Consider the following 27,246-nt stretch of genomic DNA (forward strand, 5'->3'; position numbering starts at 1 on the left):
AAAAGGAGGCCAAGTGTTTTGCACTGTTTGTTAAATGGTCTGAGTCAGTTTTTTACTCCATCAGCCTGTCTTTTTTAGGTGCTTCAATGGTCTTGATCTTAGACCTATGCTGTTTCCTTTTTTAGGTCTGTTATTTTCGACATTGGTTTGTGTGTGAATGTGTATGTTTTTCTGAGCATATGAATAGATTATAAATAGCATGACAGAGGAAAATATACACATGTATTTGCAGTCATTTACCAATACTTCAATTATTATGGAATCATTTCAAGTAGGTAACTGAAACCTTCCGGATATAACATTTTGGGGCTGATCTTTAAACCAAGAGCATTTTTCATTTAAAAAAAAAAAGACATCGAACAAGTCTTGTTTTCTCTTTTGGCAAAGCATTTATTTTGTAAATCTTTGATTTTGCATGCCTTCCTTCCTGTGTTTTTATGCCCCCTCATGTGACACTGTTGGCTCTGCAAACTCAAGTAAGATGACTGGGGGAAATTTCCCCATCTTTTTATACCTGGCATTCCTGTTACTTCAGCTGTTTTCTTTTATGTGAAATTAGGTGTACTCCACACAGTGGCTTTTCTAAATGCAGGATTTACCATGGCTTCACTGCAGTTTAGTAATGTCAGTTTTTTTAGACCTTTATGGCATTTTTGATTTTTTTTTTTTCTGGTTTATGGTTATTCCCCACTGCTGGATTGTCTTCCCTTTTTGATGAGTTTGGCAATTTAACTATTCTCTTCAGTTTAATGTACACTGAACTTTGAACTTGGCTATGCTTCACAACACTCAGGCACATGATCAAGGGGGGATTTTGTAAGCTTGCTTTTACATTTTCGGTCAAGTTTTTAGGAACTTGCATATTTTGTCATCTGCTATATTTTTTTAAAGTTTTGGCTTTAAAATCAGACGGAGCATATTTTATTATCTTTGGTATTAGTTTAGGGTTTGAAATTGGAGGTTTTCTGTATCCTTTAGGTGTCTCTTATGTTGTGTAAGATGCATAAAAGCAGCCACTTTACCTGCCAGGTAAATACGCAAAATTGCAGTTTGGAAATTTCCAGAACAAAAGCATGACTAAAGCACTGCCAGAAAAGGCTCTGTGTGAAGTTTTCTTTCTTTTTTGTGCTTTTACTTCAATAAAACACTTTATTTCAGCATTGCCGCAGTCATACGATGACTTCAAAATCTCTCTACAACTATATATGTTTTAACCCAAAATTGTTCTTTGTTTTTAATGTATTTTCCATTCCATATACCCTCTTAGGTTTGTGCCTCCATTTATCTTTTTGCTTCAGTTTTATGTATTAAAGTGACTATTCGCACATGCGGCTGAATGTTTCACCTGGCCACACTTATTTTGAATGCTGATAATACTGAAATTACTTAAAACATCAGGGCTACGTGGCTTGATATAGCTGCGCTTAAAATATTTGCTGTGCCACTTGGTAACCAGTCCTATTCATGCAATTACCCTTTAAAATATGTGCGACAAAACAAAATTTTGCCTTGGACACACTTAAATTATGTGCGTGCAATGCTGACTCCACGTCTGGCCAAGAGAAATTTCAGTCAGTTTTTGTGCTTGTTCGCACTTAAAAACGTGCGAATAACATCAGCCTTTATGTGTTCATCTTTAAAATCCATTGACATTTAGGATTTCCATGTAGGTGGATCATCTAAACAGCCAGTTTATGAGAAATAAAGCGTCCTAATTTAAGAATCCTGCATCCTTGCTTCTAAAGACCCACACAAATGCAAAGACAATAGATTTCTTTAAATTGCACATTTAGGAGAGAAAATAAGAGAAATTTTTACATGTGATTTAGATTTATTGTTTTATTTTTTCTAGTCTAAAAAGTTGCTGAACTGCAGAATACAGTCAACTCCTTTAATGTAGGTTTTGAATGTGACCCAAGCTGTTTAGGAAACTCTGCAAATTGTCCTTATTTACTTCTCTAGTCCTTCAGCCAGATGGAATAAAAAGGTTCAGAGTACTGAAGGGTTGGAAGATGGAGTGCATGCATAGTATCAGATGTAAGCAAGTCTAATACTGGTACCGGTATTTTATATATTTTAAGATTTTTTTAATGGATAGTAATGGACTAATGAACTACAGTGATAGAATGTGGAAGAGAACCCGAAGAGCCTCTGAGCCCAAATTGGCACTGAAACTCCTCTTTCAGACATTTACTGCTTTCTGTCTGTTGAGAGAAAATCTACAGAGAAGCTGGATTTCAGCATTTTGAAAACTTTTATCAAGGTTTAAGTAAAGAATATTGTTGTATTTTTAAACTATAATGCTTATTTAAATAAAATACAAAGTAAAAAACACACAAAATGATTCCCTCATGGGATCTTGTCTAGTCTATTTACTAATTCGGGCTGCATGGTGAGGCAGCAGCACTCTCTGCTCACGTTAAGATGGCCCTGGTTCAAATCCCAGCTGGGATCTATCTGTGTGGACTGGAGTTTGCATGTTTTCCATTTGCATACATGGGTTTTCTCCCATAGTCCAAAAACACTTTAAAGGTTGATTGGTCACTCAACCAAGTGTCCCTGGGTGTGCATGTGTGAGTGTGTGTTGGAGTAATCATTTGCCCTGCGACAGACTGGCGACCTGTCCGGGTAGTACCCCGCCTTCACCCAACAGTAGCCGGGAGAGGCTCCAGCAACCCCGTGACCCCCAAATGGGGTATAGCGGCTTTAAAAAGTGGATGAATGGGATGATGAAAACCTCATTTTCAACCCTAAAATGTCTGTTAATATGTGTGCATCAATGGTTACTCTATGACAAGTCTGTCTTTGACAAACATAAAATCGTTCTGTTAAGTCATTGTCACTAGAAAAACAAACATTCATGTTATATTTTTAATAAAGTTTACTGACTAGTAGCAAGGAAATGTTTAGTTTTGTCAAACAATGTGTGGAGTGTCAGATGGCTACTTCTCCTTTTTCTTGTTTAACTTCCTTCCTTTAAAGGCCGACATCACCGTGGTAATCCTCAGTTCTGTTATGGTGAGGATGAGGTATATGCTTCGAGGCCTCCTCTATGGGTGACAGAGGTGTCAACCTTCATGTGATCAGCTTGAGTTCAGTGCAGGATATGGAGTACGCTGTTCAAAATAGAATTGAGGTCATTTACTGACATTACTTCACTTTATTTCTGTTGGGGGGGAAAAGGAAGTGAATTTGGGAATTTTCGTTTAATGAGACATTAATGAACAGAGAAAAGTTTTTGTCGTCTCTGGTCTTGAAAATGCCAAGATTTCTGGGGGGAAATAGAAATAAAATCTTCTCTAAGTCAGTATTCAGTCCCGAGCCCAGAAAGGGAGTTAGACAATTAAACTGCGACAGGTGGGGGGTTTCAAATACAAGTGTCTGTTGTTATTGGAAAGATGGCAGATTCCACTCATGTCAGTGTGATTAAAACCAAGTATACACTTGTGACAAAGTGAGAAAGCTGGCGCCTGGGTTGTGCTGTTGTGTCTAGCAGCTGTTGAGCAAAGTTTGAATTTCAGAATAAGGCTGTCTCTGAGGGTATGTGTTAAGACGGTAACAAATGCATTTCAAAGAAATCAAGTTTTCTAGTCATCCTATATGCTGTCATTTCTCAATGATGTATAATTACTGTACAGGTTTATTCTTCAGTTGTTCAGCACATCCGAGTAGAACATGGTGCATTATAGCTTTATTTAAATTTGTTTAGCAACAGGTTTTGCTGTTGGTCTGATGTGGGACTTCAGCTCAGGATATCAGCCACAGGCCACAAATCTTTGCATCCACATATTTACCGTCAACAGAGATGTTAATCAAAAGTGCAGCATTTCTTTGTAATTAAAAGGATATAATTATGTTATTTATAGCATAGGTTTAGGCGTTCATATCCTTAAGATTAAAAAAGGACAGAATATTGATTGTTCTTCTGACATCCATTTCCAGGAAAGTTGGTGTCTGGAAATAATGCAGTCTATGCGTCAGGCAGAGTCTAGGCTGAGCTCACCTCATTTTGAGGCAAGACCCGGCAGGAAACAAATGGCTCCTGCTCAGGCATCTCACCTAAAGACATCTCAGATGTTACTCAACCGCTACTTCTGCTGGGCTCATTGAACTTCCTCTGTTTGTTGCTAAAGCTGAAGCAAAGTTTCACGGAAACCATAGGAGAAGAATGCAAAGCTCTCAGATCCTATTTTTTCTTTATTTATTTATACAAATATATGTATGTTTTTGAGGAAAAGAAGATATTTGAGTCCATTGTGTTCATTGAAACATATAGGAAGGGATGAGATCAAAAGATCTGATGGTTGTGGTTTGTGGTGTAACTTTAAAGACCCACTGAGATGAATATCATAGTTTTGGTGTTTTTATCATGTTCTTGTGGCATTTTTCAGATAATTGGAGGTGTATATAAAGAAAATTAAGCTGAAAACTGCATTTCTGAGTATTTCTTTATTCTCGTTGGAAATCAGGAGCAGACACAAAGAAATGCAGTTTGACAAAGAGTTTATTTGTGATGTAGAAAATACGCTGGGCAGGCCACAAGCCTCCTGCTCTAAGCTCTCAGCAATGGGGAAGGGAAGGGGGGCAGGGGTTGCTCTGCACCAGCCCGCAACTCAGACATGAATTACTAATGAACCCCTGCTGCTCTGCAGAAAGTGTCCTAGAAAACGACAAGGGCTTTTTGAATTTTTCTAAAAACAGCATAATCATAATTTAAAGACCACTGGGAACGCTTTTAGAATAACTCAAAAGAAGATCGGAGTCAGGTCTTTCAGTTATACTACTTACTGTATTTTTCTTGATGGGGATGAGTAACATGTCATTTATCTAAATCTTTGCCAAACTCACAATGTATGTAAAGTCTAATTAAATGTATTCTCATCTGTGTTGTTTAGAGGGGAGAACTGCAGACGTCATTCCTTAGAGGCAGTCTAGAAGAAATACTTCCTGAGTCTCTGTTATGTGACCTAGATTCATTTGTTTTTCTTTCTTCAGTCAGTGCACAAAACACAGTAGGTTTATTCAGTCTGATTTTAAACTGTAATTTGAATAAAGTATCAATGATCCAAACTGCAGTTACTGAGAGACATCAGGAAGTTATTGCTCGCTTACCTGAATTTTTCAATCCAACACAGAAGTTGAGTCTGACAGTGAGTTTGTCAGACTCAAGAAAGGGAGGCATTAAGATTGTTTACAAGTGTTAAAACACCCATGTTTAATCATGTCTTTGTACTGAATATAAGAGTTTTCTATAAACCCAAAGTAAATGCTGGTGGAGGGTGACTTAAGGTACAAGAAAGGATGAGTTAAAAAAAAGGGGGGGGGGTCGAGTATGAGTACAAAGACCTCTTTCACATGAAAAGTCGTCATTCTGCTTCTTTTCAGCATAAATGATGTCACAAGGTCTGCTTTGTTCCACAGAAATGCTTGATAGTTTATGTCAGGGTTTCTTCTAAAAGGGTCCTGGAAAGTGTATGTTTTTATGCATTTTGGTTTTTGTTTGCCAGCAGACATCTAGACCATTACTTCTGCTAGAGTGAGAGTGTAAACAAATTATTTTCTCACAAGTTTATAAAACACATTTTACTTGGGACAAAGTACTTGTGAGAATAAAAAATTGTGAGAATTCATATATTGTAAAAAAAAAAAGCACAAAACATTTTCAATGAGGAACTTGTTTGTTTTAGGAACTCTTTATTTCCTTAATTAATGTTCCTATACAAAAAAGAAGCAAACATACTTTTTCACAGTAACAGTGCAGAAAGAATGACTGTAAAGAGTCTTACTCACCACATGCATTGAAATATAGATAGTTTTTGTAAACAGGATAAACTAAAAAAAAAGGGAGTTGTTTTAACAACTCAATAACAAGAACTAAAAGATTTTCACAGTCTGGATGATTTTGAAGTCGTTGAATGTATAGAAATGAAAACAAATCATTATTTTTTTTTAAAGTGAACAAGTGGATATTGTAACAAAAATGTAAAAGGAATGTATTTTTGATGGGTATCAAATTATTCTGCATTTGTAAAAAAGGATACAATTGGCGCATTTAATAGAATTCTGCTTTATTTACGTTGTTTTCCTGGTTAGAGGTATTAAAGTCCTACTCCATTAATCTTTTGAGCAATTTTAAAAGCATTCCCAATCCACTTTTAATTACGATTATGCCGTTTTTAGCCAAAATCAAAATGATATGGTTTCTGTAGAGTGGCAGTAGTTTATTAGAAACCTGCCTCAGAGTTGTGTCCCGTTAGCACAGAGCAACCCCACCCCCCCTTCCCCTCCCTGTTGCTGAGCAGAGCGGAGCAGGGAACCTGTGGCCCGCCCTGCATATCTTCTAAATAACATACATTTTTTTTTTTCAATTAGCATTTTTTCCTCCACTACTTATTCACAGCGATTAAAAAACCCAAAATTGCTCATGAAAGCATTTTTTGATCGTGTAATGTAAAAATAAAAAATACATGTAAGTGATCATGTAAAAACACTAAAAACACAATTTTTATTGTAGTGGCTTTTTAAATAAACTTTATATATTTATATTTGTTATAGTTATACATTTGTCATTACATTTCTTTAAACATTACAGCAATCACAACAGTTTAACAAATGAATGTGTTCAAGTTATAAATTGAGTCATTTAGTCCCTATGAACTTTTCTTGCTGTCTCTCCAGGTCCCAGAGATCATCGGTACTTTGAGGCAAGCTAGCAAAAGCTCAGCACGCAACAATGACATCACCCCTTTTCCCAGCCAGGCCTCAGGTATTTCTGGAGCCAGCGACTCCTCTCTTTCCACTACATCAAGCTCCTCTGCCACTGTTTCGGCAGTGTCTCCAGCAAACTTTGCCAAAAAGTTTGAGGTACTCTTTTGTGGCCGAGTGAGCGTCGCTCACAAAAAGGCCCCACCTGCCCTCATAGATGAGTGCATCGAGAAGTTCAGTCAGCTGCATAGCTTGGGCAAAACGGATAAAGGAAACAGTGGTGGGCTGGTGGATGGGCTGAAGCGGGCCCTGAGCTTCCAATCAAATGGACTGGGAGGTGGCGCTGTGGGTAATGGTGCGGAGGGGAGCTTCAACACTGGGACACGTCCGTTGTTCAAGAAGGAGCCCAGCTTTCCCAGCCTGCATGGTCTGGATGAGAATGGTCTTTCCCCAGAGATTTCTAATGCCAACACTACAGATCCGCATACTCTCTCCACCAAGGTCCAGCCCAGCAACCTACAGGAGAACCGGACCATGCTGTTCACGGTACTGTTATTATTTTCATTGAAAATATCCTTACTGAACAGACATTTACAGACACATGCGTAACATTAACCAGATAACTTGATGTTTACATTATTTTAAATGATTTACCTCATTATATCGATAATATAAAACTGAATTTTCAAAATAAATGGCAGAAAATAATCCTAAAATAAAAAATGTCGTCTATGATACAGATAATGCAGATAATGCTGTAATAAAACTGCTTTGTGAAAATTGAGTTAAATACTGTCAGTGGGCTGGTGCAATTTATACTGTCTGAGATAATACCAGCCATGTTTTCATCAGGCTGCATGGTGGCATTGTGGTCGCCTCACAGTGAGAAGGCCCGGCCCTAGAACAAATGCGTGGGTTTTCTCCCACAGTCCTAAAACATGCTTCACAGGTTAACTGGTATCTCTGAATTCCCCCTCGGTGTTTGTTATATGTGTGTGGCCCTTCAACAGACTGGCGAGCTGTTCAGGGTGTACCCCATCTGAGTAACCCCATGACCCCAGAAGGGATTCAGTGGGTTCTGAAGATGGATCGATGGGTTTTCATGATAGAGAAGAGTCAATGTTGAAAACCTGATAACGAAACAGATAGTCCACTTCCACATTAAATGAGTAGGCTGCAGAAGCTCAGCATGATTATTTAGTTCCTGTAACGGAAACTATTTAAATAGTGAGGAAGTAGTTTAGTTCCTCAGGTAAAGAAGCCTACAAAATAAAAATAAGCAGAACAACGGTTGCAGCAGAGTATTTTTTGAGGAAAAGACAGGGTGATGATAGTCTAGAAGTACAATTTTCAGGTAATGTGAAGCTCACGCGGGAAAAAACCGTGACATAAAGCACCGCTGGTCTGGGGCAGCCAGGTGACATCATTTGGATCGTAGGTGCAACAAACTAGGTAAAACTTTTTTTACATTTTTTTTCCCTCCTGATTTGTCATCAATGAAACAAACTTTCTGGCTACGTCTATTCATGCAATTTTTTGTTTTAAAATAAAGCCTTTATAGAAGAATAGGCTTTAACTGTTTTAAAGTCAACAGGACATCGGCAACAATTTGAGGCGTTGCAACTCATGCCTTAAGACAAATTTCTTCCCATAGATTGAACAGATAATCGGTTCAAAGTAAATATGCCTTTAAGGAGTTATTTTATTCTTGGTTAAATGAAAAGCACAGAAGTATTTGTGACCCATTGACTTTATAAAAGACAAGCAGTTGCACAAAAAAGCCATTAATCCTTTTTGAGTGAAGCCGGCTGGCATGCTTGGTTCACCACCTGCACATTAATGAATAGCTCATTTTGTTTATTTTTAAAGAGCAACAACTTTATCTCTCAAATTTAAGTGAGAACAACTTCAAATAATTGAAATATCAAAGTGTTTATTTCAGGATATATTATGTTGGTCTATCAGATCTGATATGTTTTATTTAAAGCATTTTTCTTTAAAAAAAAATGTTAGTTTTTCTTTCATTGAGGGAGACGGGCAAAATAGAAAAATCGGATGATTTTTTTTTTTAACGTATATTTCTTTAATGAAAAATGATCTCTTACATCAATCACCTTTTGTCTTAACAGACTTGTCCCCTGTCAAAATAAATGACTCAAATTTCAAGGCTTTTCATTGCACTTCTCTGGAGTTCCAAAGTGCTGTTTTCACAAACTGTGCTGTTACAGTAAACGTTTCCTCAGCAAATGAATCAAACTGATAGCAGCTCACCATTTGCTGACTGCTGCCCAAACTGAGCGTCACCAAAGCGCTCTGGTTAACCTTTACTCGCTTCCACTGGCATTTTCCAACAGCTATTTTCCTGTTTGTGTTCCAGACTGGAAATGAGGATCCTTTTTACAGGAACCACAAGGATCTATTAATTACTTACTCAGCAGACTGAGGTTTTTTCTTGACACCCGTGGTTCTCTCTGCCAAGTGACTTCATCCATGTGACATTACTGGTTTTTTTTTTTTTTTTTTTTTTTTCTGATGTAGCCTTTGAAAAAGCCTGTTTTCTCAAAGGAAACTTTTGTTTAGTAATGTAATAAAATGCATCCTGTCACAAATGTTTAATGCAACAAAAACTGAAGCGACTTCATTTTTTAAAATCAATCTTTTTTTCTCAAATTCGGTCAATATTATAATTTCTGCTGTTGCTTGGTGCTTTAGGTGGGCAGGTCCCAGATCTACTTGGTCAGTCCAGATACTAAGAAAGTCGCCATAGAGAAGAGTTTCCGAGAAATTTCCTTCTGCTCACAGGTAGAGAAGCAACTTTGCATTAGAGAAATGTACCATTGCATTTGTATTTTATTTATTGTTTAAAAAAAACTGACTGTGTTTTCCATCTTTCAGGGGATTCGTCATGTTGATCACTTCGGTTTCATTTGCAGGGAAACGGTAGAAGGTGGAAACGGCCACTTTGTGTGCTATGTGTTCCAGTGCACTGATGAATCACTGGTAAGAGGTTATACCAACTATACATTCATCTTTATCTTCTGTATTTGAAAGCATAAACAGTCTTTGAGCAAAAACGATTGAATAGTAATGTGGCTTCACATATTTCTTTGTGGCAATAAATAAAATTGATTTTGGATGAGTAAGAGTTTCAAAATTCTTCTTACCCAATCCAATCACAACTATATATATATATATTCATTAATAAAAAGTAAGAAAATTCATCATATCACAATCAATAAAAATGAAAACTTAATTCACTCTTCTTTTTTTTCCATTATGCATATTTTATTTACTGCATTGTAACAAAAATGTAAGGTAAGACACAAAGGATTAAGCCCATTTTTATAGATCCATTCTTAGCAGTAAGTCAGTTAATATTTAAAAAAAAAACATATTTTTTTAAGGATGCTTTATGCAGCTTCAACTCAAAGCTACTTAAATGCAGTTTTTTTGTGCTGATTTTGATTTTCAATTCAGAAAGGATCACAGCAATTATTGCTGTAAATAAAGAACTCCAGACCATCTGAGATGTGCTGTAAAAGTTGCAATTTTAAGTCTTTAAATAATAACAAATTTTTAATCAAAACCTGACTCATTTCTTATTTTTGACCAGTGCAGAAGCATAGATAAAACATCTAAAGCTGTGTTTGGTGCTGCTATTTTAAAAATAACTAAACAGGAAAAAAGAAAAAAAAACTACAACAGCCTTAAGATAAAACTATTAAAATGCAACATGGTAACAAACAAACGCTTGTGTCCAGTATCCAAATGTTTAGGTGAAATGCCTCACCTTTATTATTATTAATTTTTGGTAAACTGTTGCCCAAACCTTCATAACAAGAACAGAATGTTTCTCATAGAAATTCTGTTCTAAAACTTGTGATCATATCTTACCAAGTCCTGTCAGCCCTGATGAATAAACAGCAGCGTTTACTTCTTATCTTTTTCCGTTGCAGGTTTCAGTGAGGCTTCATTCTTTCTCTGGGCGTGTTTAGCCTGATTTGCACCGATGACTTTTGTGTGTTTTGAAAGCTAAAACTTTCAGGTTTCTTCGTAAAATTGCAGACTAACAACTTTTTGTAGGAACCTTTCCATGGAGCTTGATAATGTCAATGAAGCTTGTGGTTTGACAGAAGTTGCCCGTAAACACATCTTTATAGTTAATCTAAAGCAAAAAGGTTTTTGTATGCCTTAGGATTTTTCTCTTAGAATAAAAATAAAAGTAACACTTCCTAGAGGTTTTTTTTTTCTCTCTGAAGACATTTTATTGAGATGTTTATGTTTAGAAATTATGCTGTTTAGCCAGGCTAAGCTGTCAGGGATAAAGAAAGATGTCAGCACAAAAAGTAAACATGACAACATTCTTGCGTAAAGCGTAGCTAGACAGCTCTCTCTGTCGCATTTCCTTTTACAATTGCGTTTGTATTAGCTCTGGTATTTTCAAAACATTAAAAGACAAACAGACCATAAAATAAACCACCAGAGCATCTGATCTTCAAGAAACGTTCTTTTCTCATTTTGTTTCACTGTAAAATGTGGGGGAAAATAGTTTTCTGCTTGTAGTATTTGTAGAGCCTTGTCACGGTTTCCTGCACATAGCAGTCTAACCTATTGCATTATAATTATCTGTATTGTTACCCAACCTGCAGTCAAATATGAAACTGATAAAACTTCTTCAGCAAAGAGCTGAAAAAGTAAACACAAAACATGACAGAAGAAACCTCAACGATAAAAGATATAAATCGGTGTGAGAATGTAACAAAACAGAATTTTTAGGTTGAAAACTGCTGGAGAGGCTGCAATTTGATTCCTATGAAAGGTGCTTAAAGCAAGATCCAAATGAATAATTGAAACCCTTAATGAAGTTATACCTCCTTTACAAAATCTCTTTCATTTGTTATCTAAATGTTAAAAACTACAAAAGCATGTTAGAACAATTGTCTTAATTTATATGTACAATAAATAAGATAATGTATGAAAACCTTCAACAACCTTCTCATTTGCATTTTTTTTCCAGTGGGACAAAAGGGAAATCTGTATATTTGAGACTTTGTTCATCTGTGTTCCCCTCAATTTGTGTGCCAAATGCACCAAGTGGGACTGGAAAAGTCTTACTATTCCTCCCCACTGTCAGCTTTTATTACAATCTAATCACTATATGGCTATTGAAAAAAACATTCTAAAGATCACCCGGAGAGTGTTCAAACTTTCCCTTTATGCCCTTCTAAAGGGTTTCCCTCATCGTGTATTAAATGAAAAGAATACATTTATATTTTTTTGTTGCTGTACTAGCACAATTAAACACATTCCTGCATGTACACATTTACACAATATCTTTTTCTAATTTGATTTTCAAAGGTGGATGAAATCATGCTGACTTTGAAGCAAGCATTCTCCGTTGCAGCCCTGCAGCAAAATGCAAAGACCCAAAGCCAGCAATGTGACGTCTGCCCCATGCAGCAACTCCACAGGCTGTGTGAGAGGATAGAAGGTAGTGCGGACTCCATTGGTATGACCACTATTGCTTAAGACTGTCTTTGACAGCCTTTCATTAACCTTATGTCAGTTAGTTTTCTTTTTATTATGTATAAGAAGTGAATATATTTTATTTATGATTGATGTATATTTTATTTAATATTATGATGTTAATACAGCAGTTTTAAGTGCATGATGTTTCCATCACCTAGATTTATAATAAAATAACAATTTTCCTGCAAAAAGAGCCAGTTCTATTTCTGGAGGATGTTCTTAGCATTACTGTTACAAAATGTAACGAGATGTGAGAATCCGTCTGCCACAGATGTAACTCTTAAGACTTCTTTTTCTTTTTGTTTTTTTGTTTTTTTAAACTTGTCCTGTCCAACAGCTGGGCAGGCAGATGAGAACTGAGGGCCTCTTGTGTTGGACATATTTTATCTTAACATTAGGGGTTATTAATCTTCAGACAAACCAAAGGTATGTCTGAATAAACCCCTTTTGTAATTGAGGCCAAACTTTATTAATTTCGACCATGTTTGAAAATCTTTGGTGTTGGACTGGAAGGAAAAGGAAAGAAGGGAAGAAGAGAGAGGGACGCTAGAGAGAGGGATGTTAGAGAGGGGGGGGGGGTAGGAGGGTGATAATAGGGATCCGAGTCGACTTTCTGTTTGCATGCACGTGTATGACTAGCGAGTATTTAGGATGTATTTTGCCACTAAATAAATTGGCTGAGACAAAAGAAGACTACATTTGGCTTATCATGTTATTTATTTTCAAAGGTCAAAACCCGTCTAAAACAAAGTTGGAGCTTCAGAGACACATGGCCTCTCTGGACAATGAGGAGCAAGCTCAGATCTTTGAAAACACTATGGTACGGTGTTCGTTTCTGTAATATGGTAATCTGTTTTAAGAGCAAGGGGGCAAATTCCTGGAAGGATCTTTTTGGTGACTACCAAAAGAAAACAAACCAGTCAGTCAGCAATTTGTTGTGCGTAACTGACTCAACATGGAACCACAAGGTGTTTATGTACAGTTCACAATCAAACCATCTTCTTTCTTTTTCATGACCCATCTCTGTTCATGACCTGATTATTACTTTTATTTCTATCTTCAGTCATTTATTTTTCTTTGCTTGTACTATTCCAACATACATTTGAGCATTAAGATTTTTTTTCTTTAAACAGAACTGACATCTGCTGGTTTTGCAGATAAACTACAACAGGACTGATTGAGCTAACAAAACTTTCAGTTTTAGGTTTCAGTGTCCAAAACCAGATTTATCTTAAAACACAAACAATTCCCCATAAAACATTTTCTCCAAAAGTTCAACCTGTACAACAATAGATAAAAGGAAGTAGAGATTTAAACGCAAATCATTAATTATAGCAGCCAATAAATTGCCCAAAGCTAAGGATCAACACAGTAATCTAGTTTTGTTTTTTTGCAGTAATATCAGTATTATTTGCATTTATACTAGCCCCTTGATACCTATTTATGTAAATATGCATCAAACTACTTTGGCTTCAAAATTACCTTAATTTAGCATCTACCTAAAAGGGAAAAAAAACATGGTTCTTTCATAGCTGGAAATAAATTTAGTAGTTTAGCCTTTTGTACTTCACATTTAACATTTTTAATGTTCAAAGCCTTTTTATGATTGGATCATACAAGTTTTTATAATAAAAAAATGTTCTTTTGTGTTCAGCGGGCTTGTCCTAAAAGCGATCAAGAAGAAAATGAGTTGGTGATGGTCTCCCTTAGGAATCTCTACGAGGAAAAACAGAAACACCATCAGCACACAGTTCCTGGAGAAGCCAAGCAGGTGCATCTTTCCCCCCAAGATGTTTTAAATAAGTGCACAAAACAGATGTTAAAAAGATATTCTTTATATTTTTAGGGCAAGAGACCCCTTCTTGTCATTGGGAGATTATGTGACCATGTTTTTTGAGTCCATTTGTTGAAATGCTCATAGGCACCTGAAGATGCAGCTCCAGCGGCCCAGGAGGCTCCACAGCAAAGCAGCAGTCGGCAGCGACTTGAACAGTTTAAGACTCGTGCCAAACGCTCCCTCACAGAGTCTCTGGAGGGCATCTGGAAGGTATTTTATCCACTTAAAAGTGAATGAAATAGAACACATTGCTGATTTGTCTGTGTGGAAATGACTTAATTTTAACAAACAGACTAAGAAAATATTAAGATTAAAGGAAAATAGAAAAAAAATGGGGGGGGGGGGGTAATAATTGATTCTCAACTAACTCAGAACATCCTAATAAAAGATTAAAGGCTAGAAGGTCTTGTTTTCGAATAAAAAAGGTTTTGCATAACCTTTTTTAAAAGATTAGTTTTACTGCCATACGTGTTAAAAAATGATATTGAGAACAAAATAGACAAAATATACAGAAACTAAAAAGAATTAGCATTTTATAATATATAGCATTTGCTGTTTAAATGCAATCCATGTATTTAAATGTTATATTATTGTGAGTTCAAATCACTATTTGTCTTTTTTGCATGTTTTGCTGTAGTTGTATCATGATATTCCTAAAAGGAGGCACTTGCCCTCATCTAAACAAATAACTGGTTTCATGTCCAGCTGCTCAGTACTACTATTATACTTTAAGGGCCCTTAAAAAGAGATCAAACTTGTTTATTTTTGGTGATGTTTCATTGTTGAAGTTCAAAGAACAGATTTAAATGTTGAGGCTTAAATATACTTCCTCAAATGTATGACATTTTTCATGCTGCTGGATTCCTTCCATTGTTTTACCACCATATAAGTTTATATTCCTGTTAAAGAAATAGTTTGTTTTTCATTTTTTTCACCTTAATTACTGTAACTCAACTTGCCCTGAGGTTGTGTGTTGGTTATGAAACACCCTAATTGGTCCACACTGCATGATGGGCGTGTCCATAACCTTGGCGTGTGTCTTTGGCAGGGAAGCAGCAAGGCCAAATCTCAGATGGACAACAGTGAGGAAAGTGAGAGCAGCTCCTCCATTTGTACTGTAAGCAGCAGCCAGGACCAGCCGTGCCTCGATGACCCCTTATGTACGCCCCCTGCCTTAAGACCCACCAGCCCCCTCAGGTAAATGCAGTTCATTACTTTAAATACCAGCATAAAAAACATACCAGTTTACATTGTTCTCCCACGTTTCTTAAATCTTGAATTTTCCTTTTTTCTCTCTTTCTGTATAAATGCATCAATGCATCAAGTCTGGATTTATCTAATACGTACATGTGTTTTTTGTGTAAAAGTTCTGAATATTTTGATACCATTAAGCTTTTTTATCAGAGAATAAAGTACTTGATGGTTTTCACTGCTGAATAACTGGTGATTTAACATCAAATTGATATCATTTTCATTTCATTCATTCATTCATTTTCTACCGTTTTGTCCCTTTCTGGGTCACGGGGCTGCTGGAGCCTATCCCAGCCACTTGTGGGCGAAGGCAGGGGACACCCTGGACAGTTCGCCAGTCTGTCGCAGGGCTTCAATCACACACACATTCACTCTCACATTCACACTTACGGACAATTTAGAGTTTCCAATTGACCTATGAAGCATGTTTTTGGACGGTGGGAGGATGCTGGAGAGAACCCACGCATGCAGGGGGAGAACATGCAAACTCCACACAGAAAGACCCCCCATTGATGTTCTGTTTCAGGTCCCCCAGCCGGGATTTGAACCGGGGGCCTTCTTGCTGTGAGGCTGCACTGCGCCACCGTGCAGCCTAATAATAATAATAATATTATTTTATTTTTGTAATTCTCCCCTTTTTCTTTAGTTCCCACAACTCAACAGGTGACCTGAAACGACTCGACGGCTCACCTACCCCGTTACCTCGCTCCTCTTCCCCCTGTAATGCTGAACAACAGGGCTTCCGTCGGCGGGCCAGCACCTTCAGCCATTCCCCCTCCCCTTCCTCAGTCCACGAGGACTTCCCGCTGCAGAAAGTAATACACACAGGACAGGACCCGGGTGCAACCACCAAACCCAAGCTCGTGCGACACTACTCTGTCAGCACCGACTCGCCTCACCAGAGCAAGTAAGTCGTGTGTGTTTGTGCGCATGCATATAAGCGTTTCTTAATGTTTTTGTAAGCATGTTTTTATGTATTTAGTTCATATGCTTGCATATTTTTTATGCTTGTGTGTTCTGGTTTAAAAATTAACTAGAAAAAAAAGTAACTGGTAAATATACCCGAGTAAAGATCAACTCTTACAAACTACTGTTTTACATCCTTTATCAATAGTCAAGTTTAAACTGTCTACATTAGGATTTATTCATCCATTTTTTATTGCCAATCCGAACTGCATTGCCACCGAGTTGTGACATTTTTTTTGCACATTCAGTTTGTCTGCACCACCCTGTGAAGTTGTAACTGAGGCAAAATAAGTGTTGGGATTTGCTTTTTTTATATTGTGGACCAGAAGTCTGCTAATTCTTTATGTCCAGCTTCCTGTGAGAAAGTACTTTCAGTAGAAAGTAGTACTATCATTCCTGTCTACTCAATCTTCCTTTTGTTAAGCACCCCTGTAGAAAAGGCTAGAGACAAAATGAGCTGCAAAAAAGCTGAATTGTATGTGCCATACCTACTACCAAGACTTCATTTGTCAGTCTCACTCAAACTTTATGGGCTCAGGTCAGAAAGAAAGAAATACTCAAACTTCAACAGTTCTTTTCTTGGGTATTTCAGAAAAAGAATCTGCTTTGATCAGGAAAAAAAAGATGCAGTTCAGTTTGCATCCATGTGAGGGGGCTATTTCAACAGATTTAAATGTGTTTCCCCAAGGCCTCATTGTGTCATGAAAGGAATGACACATTTGCATATTACCTTGACTGTAGTACAGTTTGTCTCTTGTGTCAGCGCTCCAGCCTGTTGCTGCAGTGAACATAAGTCCTTGAAGCAGCCGTTAGGTAACAGAAACGTTTGTTAGTTGACATTTGTTTTGACAAATATGTTTGGACCTGCACCTAGAAGAGACCGCAAAACTAGATTCTTATTCTAAATTAACTTTATTTTGGTTTTAACTCCAAAAAAAAAGTGATCTCTCCAGTGATCCTCTTTTTCCCTGATCCGTGAAGATGGAGTTTGCTTCTCGCTGTTTCGCATCAACTAGTTTCTGTGAAGGCACGCATGCTCATGGATTGGGTGAGGACATTTGTTGTGCAGAGGCCTGTTGGAACAGTCCTTGATCCACATCGAGAACACCCTGCTTTTCATTTAAGGCCATGAACTTGTTTTCCACTGCGAAAAGACCTAGGGGTAAATTCTACTAGTTACTATTATAACACCATCATTTTCTCTAGTTAAAGAAGAAAGCCTAGGAACTCGAGTTTTATCACAAACTGGAAGATTAAAGAGTTTGTTTTTCATAACTGTCTACTTTCTGAACTGGTTCACCAAAGTTTTCTGTCCTGCATGCGGGTTTCTACCTTTCCTATCATCTAAAAAGCCTGCAGGAACCATAAAAAGACATGGTGCCAACACACCTGGCATTGGATTTTATTGTTGTGTAGTCTTTGTGATGGTTTCATCAAAAGACCTGTTTAAAGAGAACCAGATTAACCAGGTTATATTTTTACGGAGGAGACTATAATACTGTGTTTAACCAGTCTGCATAAAGACCCACTCGGATACAAAAAACATGTTTTTCTGTTTTTATTACATGTTTTTGTGGCATTTCTTTGATGATCGAGGACATCTATCAAGAAAATCAAACTCAAATATGCATATTTTTCTAAAAATTGTTGTAAATCAGGAGCAGACAAAAAAAATGGCATTGGAAAAAAATCTTATTTCTTTCGTAAAAAATATGCTGGGCAAGCCACAATCTCTCTTCTCTGAGCTCTCAGCAACGGGGAGGGGAAAGGGGGGCGGCGTTGCGTGACATCCACAACTCAGAGGGAAATTTCCAATGAACTACTGCAGCTCTGCAGAAACTATGTCCTAGAAAATGAAGCAGATCGTTTTTGATTTTGACCAAAAATTACATACTAGGAACGCTTTTTAAAATAACTTAAAAGATGATCAGAGTGGGTCTTTGAAGCAAAAACTTAGGACACGTGTGTGGTATTTTTACTCTGCACTAAAGTCCTTCCTCTATTATTGCGGTTTGTTCATGTCAAACTAAGAGCAATTCTTAAGCTGCATGTTTGACAGCATGGATTTATGATGAATGAGGTTTCCACACCCGTTTCAGTTTTTTTTATTTCTTCCTTATTATGTGTATTTTATGAATGTAGAGGATCTGAAGAATTTAATTTTGTAGCATGCAGGCAGCACTCCCTCAGGGTAGCAGCTCCACCTTCTTTCCCCATCAGCATTTTGTGGTTTTGTTTCCTCCTTTAAGTTTGCCATCAACACCTCTATTCTAACAAAATAATCATACTTTGGATCTGATGGCAGCTCAAAGGAAAGAGAATGCAAAGTTTATTCTCCTAGTTATTTTTTAATTACATTTTCATAGCTACTCTGTTTTTGGGTTAAAGTCTGTCTTCAGACAAATATCTATAGAATTCTGAACATGAACTATATTCGTTTTTTTCACTATAATTTCTTTTCCCCAAGTTCCACTTTTCTTTTTGTGTTTCTGACCATTTTTTTTCTGTTTTCAAACATTGTCCAGTGCTCGTTTCCCTCTCATGCTCTCTGCGTTTGCACCGATTCTCAGAAATGTCCCAACCAACTCTACCCTTCCTCCTCTTCCTTCCTGCCCTTCATCCCACTCTCCTGTCCTTCATCATCAGTCCTCACCTTCTGCTGGAGCACGGTTCAATAAAAGAAGGTGAGCGTCTGGTTTGCAGCTCAGCTCTCAGCAAGTGTTATCACTGCCTAAATAGTGCTCATGTTAATAATTTATTCCTCCATCTTGCTTTTCCCTGCCTTTGTGTCTTGCTACTGAGCAGAGAAACATTAAAGAGCTGACTCAGAAAGATCATACAGAATGTTTACAACAACATTTAGCTGTGGTCTGATTCAGAAACCGTCATATTTTTATTGATATTAATGCTTTAAATTATTCCTTGTTTGTATTACTTCTCTGTGTGAATTGAGTCCACATTTCTTTTGTCATGCACACCCTCCATCCTCTCTGTTGCCTTCACCTCAGCCCTCTGGGTGGTCTCCGTGCTCGTCTGCACTCCTCCTCTTCTGTTCCTAACTTTCTGAAATTTCAATTTCTGGCTCCCGTTCAAGAAAATGATTGTCCTGAACCAAAGAAAAGGTACAAACATTCACAAGCCAAATAAATATGCAGCTGTATCTTCTTTTGTTTTTAATATTCTTCTATTTTATTAGTTTTCTTTAAATGTATTTTTTTTTCTTCACACGTTTGTCGACTTCAGCGTTGTGACCGCCGTATGCTTTTGCTGCATATGAAACGACATGTGCTGGTGTTGATGCTTTCAGTGATGTAGCAGCTCTCTCTGCACCGAGGGCAGCGTCCGTGGTCGGCCAAAGCCCTCTCCGCAGCCACCGGCACTCATGGAGGCAACAGATCTTCCTTCGGGTTTCTACACCTCAGAAAGGCACAGACAGCAGTGGTAAGAAAACAAAATATTTCACCTCTAAATCGCTGATGTTTAGCTAAACTGCTGGTAATAAGACACACTTATGCTTCACTTTTTCCATTCCTGAAATCAAAATATGCAGCATTTTCTGTTTTTTGTCTCTTGCAGATGTTCATGTCAGAGTAGGAGAAGCACAATTTGTTGTCATTATGGACAAATTTAAAACACAAATTTAAGGCTACGTCCAAATGACCTCACTACTTCGTAACCCGGGTCGGTGCCGGTTTAGCGTGTTATTTTGTTGCAGTGGCGGTGCGCCGCACCACGTGGCAGGTGGAACCCGGGGGTGGGCAAACTACAGCCCGGTGCCCATATGCTGCCTATTAAACTATTTAATCTGGCCCGCAAAACTAGAATAAATTATATAGACAATCTTTATTAATTTTTTGTTTTCCCCATAATTCTGGTGTCTCCCCATAAATGAGGCGCTACAGATACACTGACCTTTGCTAAGATGCAGAGGGTTATTTTGCATTCACGTGGTGTTGGAAGAGTTGGTGTTTTTCTGACGTTGAGTTGTGTTTTCTGAGTCGGACAAACATTTTTTCGATCAATCAAACATGCAGCCTGTCTCTAAGTTTGTGTTTTCATGTTGACGGTCCGTCTATCATCCCCAACTGTCTTGTCATTCAAATCTTCTGCCTGCATCCTCTTTTATAACACCTCCAACCAAAAATACATTAAATCAGAAAAAACATTTTGGGTGATTTCTGAGCTTGATATTAATAAAACATTTATTTTTGCAAAAAATGCAGTTATTAATGCAAATTAAGATTATTATTGAACACAACAAGCCAGGAAAAGCTGTAAGTGAAACTGCTGAATGGCAGGTGTCTTTTAAGGCTTGCACAAGAGCACAGCGGTGCAGTTTCAAAACGTTTCCACTCAGTGTCACTCTTTCATTTGACATATCTTTACTCCTCAAGCAGAAAGGTAGTTAAGTAGACAAAGTAGATCACAAGGTTTTGATCTTCACCCCCAAACACAGAGTTGAGGTTTGATCTCAATTTAAGATGAGTTCCTCGTGTGAACACAAATCAATGAGGTGGCCTGGCAATTTACAGCCCATACGACGACGAGTGTTTTAGTACAAGAGGACGGCTATGGTGGAAGAACGCAAGTTCTGTTCCCGTCCTGTCAGCCCATGTGTCAAAGAGTCTTTGGGCAAGACACTGAACCTCATGTTTCTCCTGGTGGTTACAGGTTGGCGCCAGTGTTAGACAGTGGAGCTGCCATCAGTGTGGGAATGTCTGCATTTTTGAAAGGACTGTGACTGTAAAGCGCGTTGGGCCTCACTTAGGGTAGAAAAGCGCAACATAAGTAAACACCATTTAAGAAGATAGACCTTTTCAATCGGAAAAAATGTTGCTCTGACCTTTAGCATTTTCTTTAAGACCACCCCCCCCCATCCCCAACAGTATTCTGCGTTGACGTAAACTTTGCAGAACGATGCTGGAAACATGCTTGTGCTTGCATTCCCTTTTATTCTGTCTTTCATAATTATATGTCCCTTTGTGTTTGCAGCAGAGTGTGTGTTGAAAGTTTACAGAATTGGTCTGGTCAGACTGTAATGCCTTTTCAGAAAAAGGTGTGACGTAGTTCCAGTTTGTTCATGTCAAACTAAGAGTACACGGCGTCTTTTCTTTAAGTCCCTCCTTTCAAAGGTTTCATAAAGACCAGTGACATTAGATAATATTCATGTTCATGCACAGGGGATGATGATATTAAGCAAACTTTACATTTATACAGTAATAAATACCACTTTCCAAAACTAATATTCTTTAATTACAAACTTAGAAAGGATGTGAAAAAGGCAAGTTTACAGAAAACATTCAAATACTTTTACTTTAGAACTGAATTTTTCTTTCAAGGCAGAACCTTAGTAGACGGGGGGGGGGGGGGGGGGGGGGGGGAGTGATCTGAATTGGCAGCTAATATCACAGCATAAACAGACACGTGTCAAAAATATTTCTAAAACTTTTTGGCTCTAAAAAAAATGCTCTCTATGCCGCAACAAGTATCCAAGTCCAACCCCTTAACTCGTGGCAAAGCCTTTGTTGTTTTTACCAGATTAACAATAGAAGGAGATTTGTCAAACATAGAAAGGTAGTTTGAATGTTTTCAATTTTTGTTTTTATTTTTAGTTCCATTACACACACGTCTAGCAGAAAGAGCTTCGACCCTTTAAAAAAAAATCGGATTTACTCACATATTGCTAAGGTTAACTTTTTCTTAGGTAATCTTTATCGCAGTAGTTGCATGTTAAAGAACAATGGATTCTGAGGCTTAACGTTAGACCTGTCACGTTATCGGCCACGCCATTCAGCAGTCTCAGCTGCTTCGTTTTGTTTTCTTGATCTTCAAATCACGTTTTTATTTTTACTGATGATGAAATCAAGAATTTAGAAGATGTATATTTTGGGGAATTTGGTTGAAATTTTGACATTCGGAGATTTTCCAAATCTTTTACTTTTTGGCTTTTAACGGGCCAGTATGTCTGCAAACGTGTTGTTGTTACCACCTGTGTGCACCCTCAGAACGTCTTGTGAATAAATACTTCAAAAATTCCCTTTAGACAGCCGTCATGGGGTTAGAGAGGCTGAATGCCTGTTTTTGCGCATTAACCTCCTTTTTTTCAAATGAGGCTTTTAATGGCAGAGAAGACATCTGTCTTCAGCAGAAATGAAGTCTGCAACTAAAGTGTATTTAGCAACTCCAAGAAAAAAATGCTTCGCCGAGGAGTTCAGTGCTCTGGGCTTTGTGTTAGTGTAATGCAGCGCTAAGTACGGCTTCATTTGGGTGTGTTTTTGTGTGTGCTGACATGCATGAGGTCATGGGTGTGTCTGAAAAGTGTGTGTGTTGGCACACGCCGGCGGTGTCTCAAGGTCATGTTTACAGTCCACTCATAGACAGCGCCAGAGGAGAGCAGCAGCCTTGTTGACCCACTTTTTGTTGAGTTTTGTGCCAGATTCTAACCGAGTTGGCCCCTGCTGCTCTGTGCTGTACATGTGTTACGCTATTTTGTCAGTTCGATCAGTAACAAAAGAACTTGGAGCACTTTCCATTTAATCAAACATGTTGTGTAAATTCTAACTAAATGTTTCACACAAAGATCCTTGATGACATTGTGCTTGCGTGCTTGCAGCGCATGGCAGAATTTTGTTGTTTTAGTTGTGGAAAGGCAAGGCATGTTGGACAAGTTTCATCAGAAGATTCGTTGGAAAGATAAGGATCAAGTGTGCATACGTCAGGCAATGTTGGGTATGTCTCTGTGTGTTTAGGTGATCAAATCATCTTGGTCTTCCTACGAAGTGAAAGAGAAGCAAGTGCTATCTGGTTAGTTGGTATGTCCTTCCTTTAAACAGAGTATTTAGAGGTTTGGGATCCACCCTGCATTTGAGGTGGAGTCGCACAAACGCAAGGTTTTTTTTCAATGTGTGCTACGCCCAGCGATGATAATTAAATCTATGTTTAGTTTTTTCTTTTATACAAATGTCAACTGTATTAACAGCAAGCGAATAAAAGTCGGATCATTTGTCCTAAACTGGATTCCTCTCAAATTAATTTTTATAATTTAGTAAAAGTCATTCCTGATAAAATAATGGAAGAAAAACGTTCCCAAACTTAAACCTTGGAGACCTTAGAGGGTTCCCCATTTTAGTTTTTTATTACAAAACCGGAAGTTTTGAAATTCCTGCTTATAAAAAAGCCCAGATGTGCATTAAGGAGGGTTACTGAACACAAATGATTCATAGGTATTTCAGTTTGCTTAACAAATCATCTGTTAAAGACCCACTCTGATCATCTTTTGAGCTTATACTTACGATAATGCAATTTTTAGCCAAAATGATAATAAAATAAAAAGGTTTTCTAGGACATAGTTTCTGCACAGTGGCAGTAGTTCATTAGACAGAGCAACCCTGCCCCCCTTCCCATCTTCAGTGCTGAGAGCTCTCTGTTTACACACTCTCCCTCTAGCTTACAGCCCCTCACACCCTCGGTTCAACAAAAATAGCCAGCCGTACAGTTTTGAGGCAGATACCAGCTCGGACGAGGAAAACAAAAACATACATGGATCTAATCTTCTGTAAGTGGATGCATCAGAATGGAGCGTAGCAGCAAGTTTGTGGCTCACCCAGTCTATTTACTACTTCACAAATACAAGCTTTTTTTTTCTCTGCTCCTGAATCACAATGATTTAATTAAAGAAATACTTTGAGCTTAATTATTTTAAATGTGTCGTCCATCATCAGAAAAATGCCACCGAAACATGTTAAAAACACCTAAAGCCCAGTTTCCATCAGATTTTCCTTTGGGTCTTTAAAGGGAAATTTGGCCTTGAAGGTGCTGCATATATAAAAATAAACATATAAATATATAAAAACTGCATTTTATAGTGAAATTATAAGCATCATAGTTGATCTCTTTAGTTGGGTTGTGTTGGTCCACCAAATGAGCATAGAAAACGACCGTGATAGATGAACCTTTGACTAACAGTAATGCAGGTCATTTGTTTTACTTGCCGCCCGCAGTAAACATGTTCATTTGCACAACCTGATTTGATCTAATGTCATAATCGGATGTGTGTTTCAGAGCTGGTGGATCCCTGCCTGGAGGGAAGTCGGCTGAGTGTGGGACAGATGTGTGGAGGAAGTGGGGACTCTATCATGAATGCAGTGCCAGAGGAGGCAGCTAAAAAGAGCAAAGAGGAGCTGAGGGAGCTGTGGAGGAAGGCCATCCTGCAGCAGATCCTGCTGCTGAGGATGGAGAAGGAGAACCAGAAGCTGCAAGGTGAGCTGGATGATTGGAGGTTTAACCAGAGTTTGTGTAGAGGGGATTTATTCTTGTGTCCAAAAACCAAAACTGGTATTTGTTTGGAGATATGAACAAGAGCTTCTCCAGAATAGCAATGTAATCTCACTTTACAATCAGGATTAACATAGGTATTGTTGTGCATGGTTTTATTGTGTATTAAGCTACTTAGAAGTGTTCCAAAGTGGAGTTTTGGTAAAGTCAATTGTAAACACACTTGTGAATCATAATTGGTTGTTCTCTGTGGGTGTGAAATAAAGAAAATGAGTTGGGAGTCTCTGCACAGATCAGATTTAAAGAGACAATATGTTGAGCAATGGTAAAGACAAAAAATGCCTTAACTTTTTACATATTTTAAATAGATTTGTTTTGTTTTCATCAGAAACTGAGAAGTAAAAGATTACCAAAGTTTTGCCAGGATTTTTAATGGAGCTCACGTCTGTTTGGGTTTAGAGACATTTGCTTACAGACGTTAGGTGATGAACGGACATGAATCATGTCTCCTTTTTGGGGACCAAAAAAGAAAAAAGAAAACCATAAATTAACAGATTTGGTGATGCTTGTCGCACACCTAAGTTAGCTGGAAAGCATGCCTTGGGGTGTGTCAAGTGCAACACCTCTTTTGTGGCCCAGTTGGCTCGTGCCCATTTACCGCATTCTCTGCGTAAGGCCCCGGATAACCAGTTTTGCATAAAAGCTCTTAGATTATCCACACCCAATTTATTGTCAAAGACCAAAAATACAGAAGAGGATTCCGCATTTGTGATGGACGTCTGTGTCAGGCTGACGAGACGGGGGAAAAAGAACGCGGTCAGTCAACACACCTGTGGTTTCATCCTCAGCGCGCCTTTGGTCTCACAGCACAGATCTTATGGTGCGCTGTCAGTTGCGTCCCTCTTCTGATTGGGGCTTTGTGGGTCAGTTATGAAAGTGTGTGTGTGCGTGTGTGCGCCTCTATCTTTGTACGTGTGTCTTTGTCAGCTCCAGGGTGGAGTATCCGTTCCTGTTCTGTGTTATCTGAGGCATCCTGTGCAGCGACGGGAGAGGAGTGGAAATTGGGATGCAAAAGAGGCCGGATGGTGGAGAGCTTTCAATGGGCTAATGCCCATCCGCTTAGTTCTCCTTGCAGCAGGTGGATGATGAAAACGAACCGTGCAGTCGCAGCTTCAACAGCATCTATTCGTGTCAGCTGTCGACTCCATTACTGCCTTAGTCTTTAAACTTTTCTGTCTCTACCTATGGCTGTCTACGTCATGAGATGTTGAAGCATGATTCAATCCAGATCATTTCAGTAAAGCCAAATTATCGTGATTGTTAAACTAATGACCAATAGAACCACGGTTTTCTGTAGACTCTCTGTACTCAAGCAATGGGCAACAGCGGAGAGGAAAATCGTCCTCCAAATGGGAGATTTAGGAAGGAATCTCCAGCCGAACCAGGCTCAGTTAGTACCACAATCTTCTATGACCAGTCATAGAAAATACTGAACATCTGTTGAGAGATGAACTTGTGGGATAGTTCCTGCAGCAGCGAGTGAAGAAGAAGCAAAAGAGAGAGCACACTGAAACGGTCAGAGAAAACTGAGAGTTCTAAGCAGGAGATTTAGGAAGCTGCAGTTCTGAGTTTTTTATTATCCATGTCATATTTTGCTGAGAAAGATGAATTGGCTTAATCCTTCCTAAATATTTCTTTTCCCACCCTTTCTCTGGGAAGATCTGCCCGTTTGGGCGTGAGGCGCCCTCCTTCTTCTCCAAAGGGATATCATTCTTGTGAGCACCGTCAGGTTGCAGCCAGTCTCTGGAAGAACAACACGCATTAGCTGAAAGGGTGGGGAATCCTCTTGGGAGGGCGGTTGAGATTGCAGCGGATGGACGGCACACACGTGGGATCGACCAAAGCAGAAAAAGGTTCAGCAGAAAATAGAAAGAAAAGAAAAGATGGGTTGTGGGTTTAGAGAACAGGAGAAACAAAGGAAGGGTGTTGTCAGAAATAAAGGAACAGAAAAGGGGTGCTGGGTGTGCCTTCACCTTCTTTGATCATTGGTGTCAACGCGCTGAAAGATGATTCTCGGTTTGTGCATTTTTCTGTTCTGTTGGCTGTTTTTTTTTTTTTTTTCCTGAGGGTCCAGGTGCAAGGTTAAAACTTTGCAAGCCCATAATTAGATGTATTGACCCCACATAGCAATGACACGAAAACATGTAATTGTTGTCTTCTTCCTGGGAAACATCACCACATGTCCACTGCAGCTTAATGGGATCAGGTAAAAAAAAAGACATATAGGTTTTTTGTTTTTTTATTAGTCATGGTACTGTTGCTGATGTCTCACTCAAAAAAACAAGTACTATAAAGATTACAGAAAAATTAAAAAACAAATAACAGATTTTTAAAAAAATAGATGTTTCTCCTTTTAATGAATTATTGAAGATTCTTTCTCATTTTTTAAGTTGGGAATTAAGAAAGCCTCTTAGTTGTGGGGATGTCTTCAACCTAAAAATATTTTTTTTTCTTTTTTTTTCTTTCCTTTTTTTAACTCCATCCTGGATGATCTCTTCTCCCCCATCCCCCCACCCCCCGTTGAGAATTGAGAAAGCCTTTTAGACAAAAGTCTTCATCCTAAATAATTAAGTCCACAATACATTTTTCTTTTCTTTTCCTTTATTTTGATAACTTTTTCCTCC

General features: G+C 38.2%; 1 protein-coding gene across 7 annotated transcripts in view; it reads left to right on the top strand.

Annotated features, from left to right (window-relative positions):
- The window catches only part of tbc1d1 (TBC1 domain family member 1), a 45,564-nt gene that overhangs the window by 8,026 nt on the left and 10,292 nt on the right, over positions 1-27,246 (top strand). For 4 of the 7 annotated variants that reach the window (XM_023956488.1, XM_023956495.1, XM_023956512.1 and 1 more), the window contains 13 exons: positions 6,679-7,251; positions 9,418-9,507; positions 9,601-9,705; positions 12,064-12,214; positions 12,963-13,054; positions 13,889-14,005; positions 14,156-14,281; positions 15,120-15,268; positions 15,969-16,229; positions 18,859-18,972; positions 19,297-19,410; positions 19,596-19,729; positions 24,350-24,547. In XM_023956488.1, the coding sequence (XP_023812256.1) occupies positions 6,679-7,251; positions 9,418-9,507; positions 9,601-9,705; positions 12,064-12,214; positions 12,963-13,054; positions 13,889-14,005; positions 14,156-14,281; positions 15,120-15,268; positions 15,969-16,229; positions 18,859-18,972; positions 19,297-19,410; positions 19,596-19,729; positions 24,350-24,547 (2,224 nt within the window). The remainder of the gene's footprint in view (positions 1-6,678; positions 7,252-9,417; positions 9,508-9,600; positions 9,706-12,063; positions 12,215-12,962; positions 13,055-13,888; positions 14,006-14,155; positions 14,282-15,119; positions 15,269-15,968; positions 16,230-18,858; positions 18,973-19,296; positions 19,411-19,595; positions 19,730-24,349; positions 24,548-27,246) is intronic. The other 3 variants (XM_023956500.1, XM_023956506.1, XM_023956508.1) reach the window with 3 other exon arrangements.

Source organism: Oryzias latipes, chromosome 1 (assembly GCF_002234675.1).
Source record: "Oryzias latipes chromosome 1, ASM223467v1".
NCBI classification, from domain to species: Eukaryota; Metazoa; Chordata; class Actinopteri; order Beloniformes; family Adrianichthyidae; genus Oryzias; species Oryzias latipes.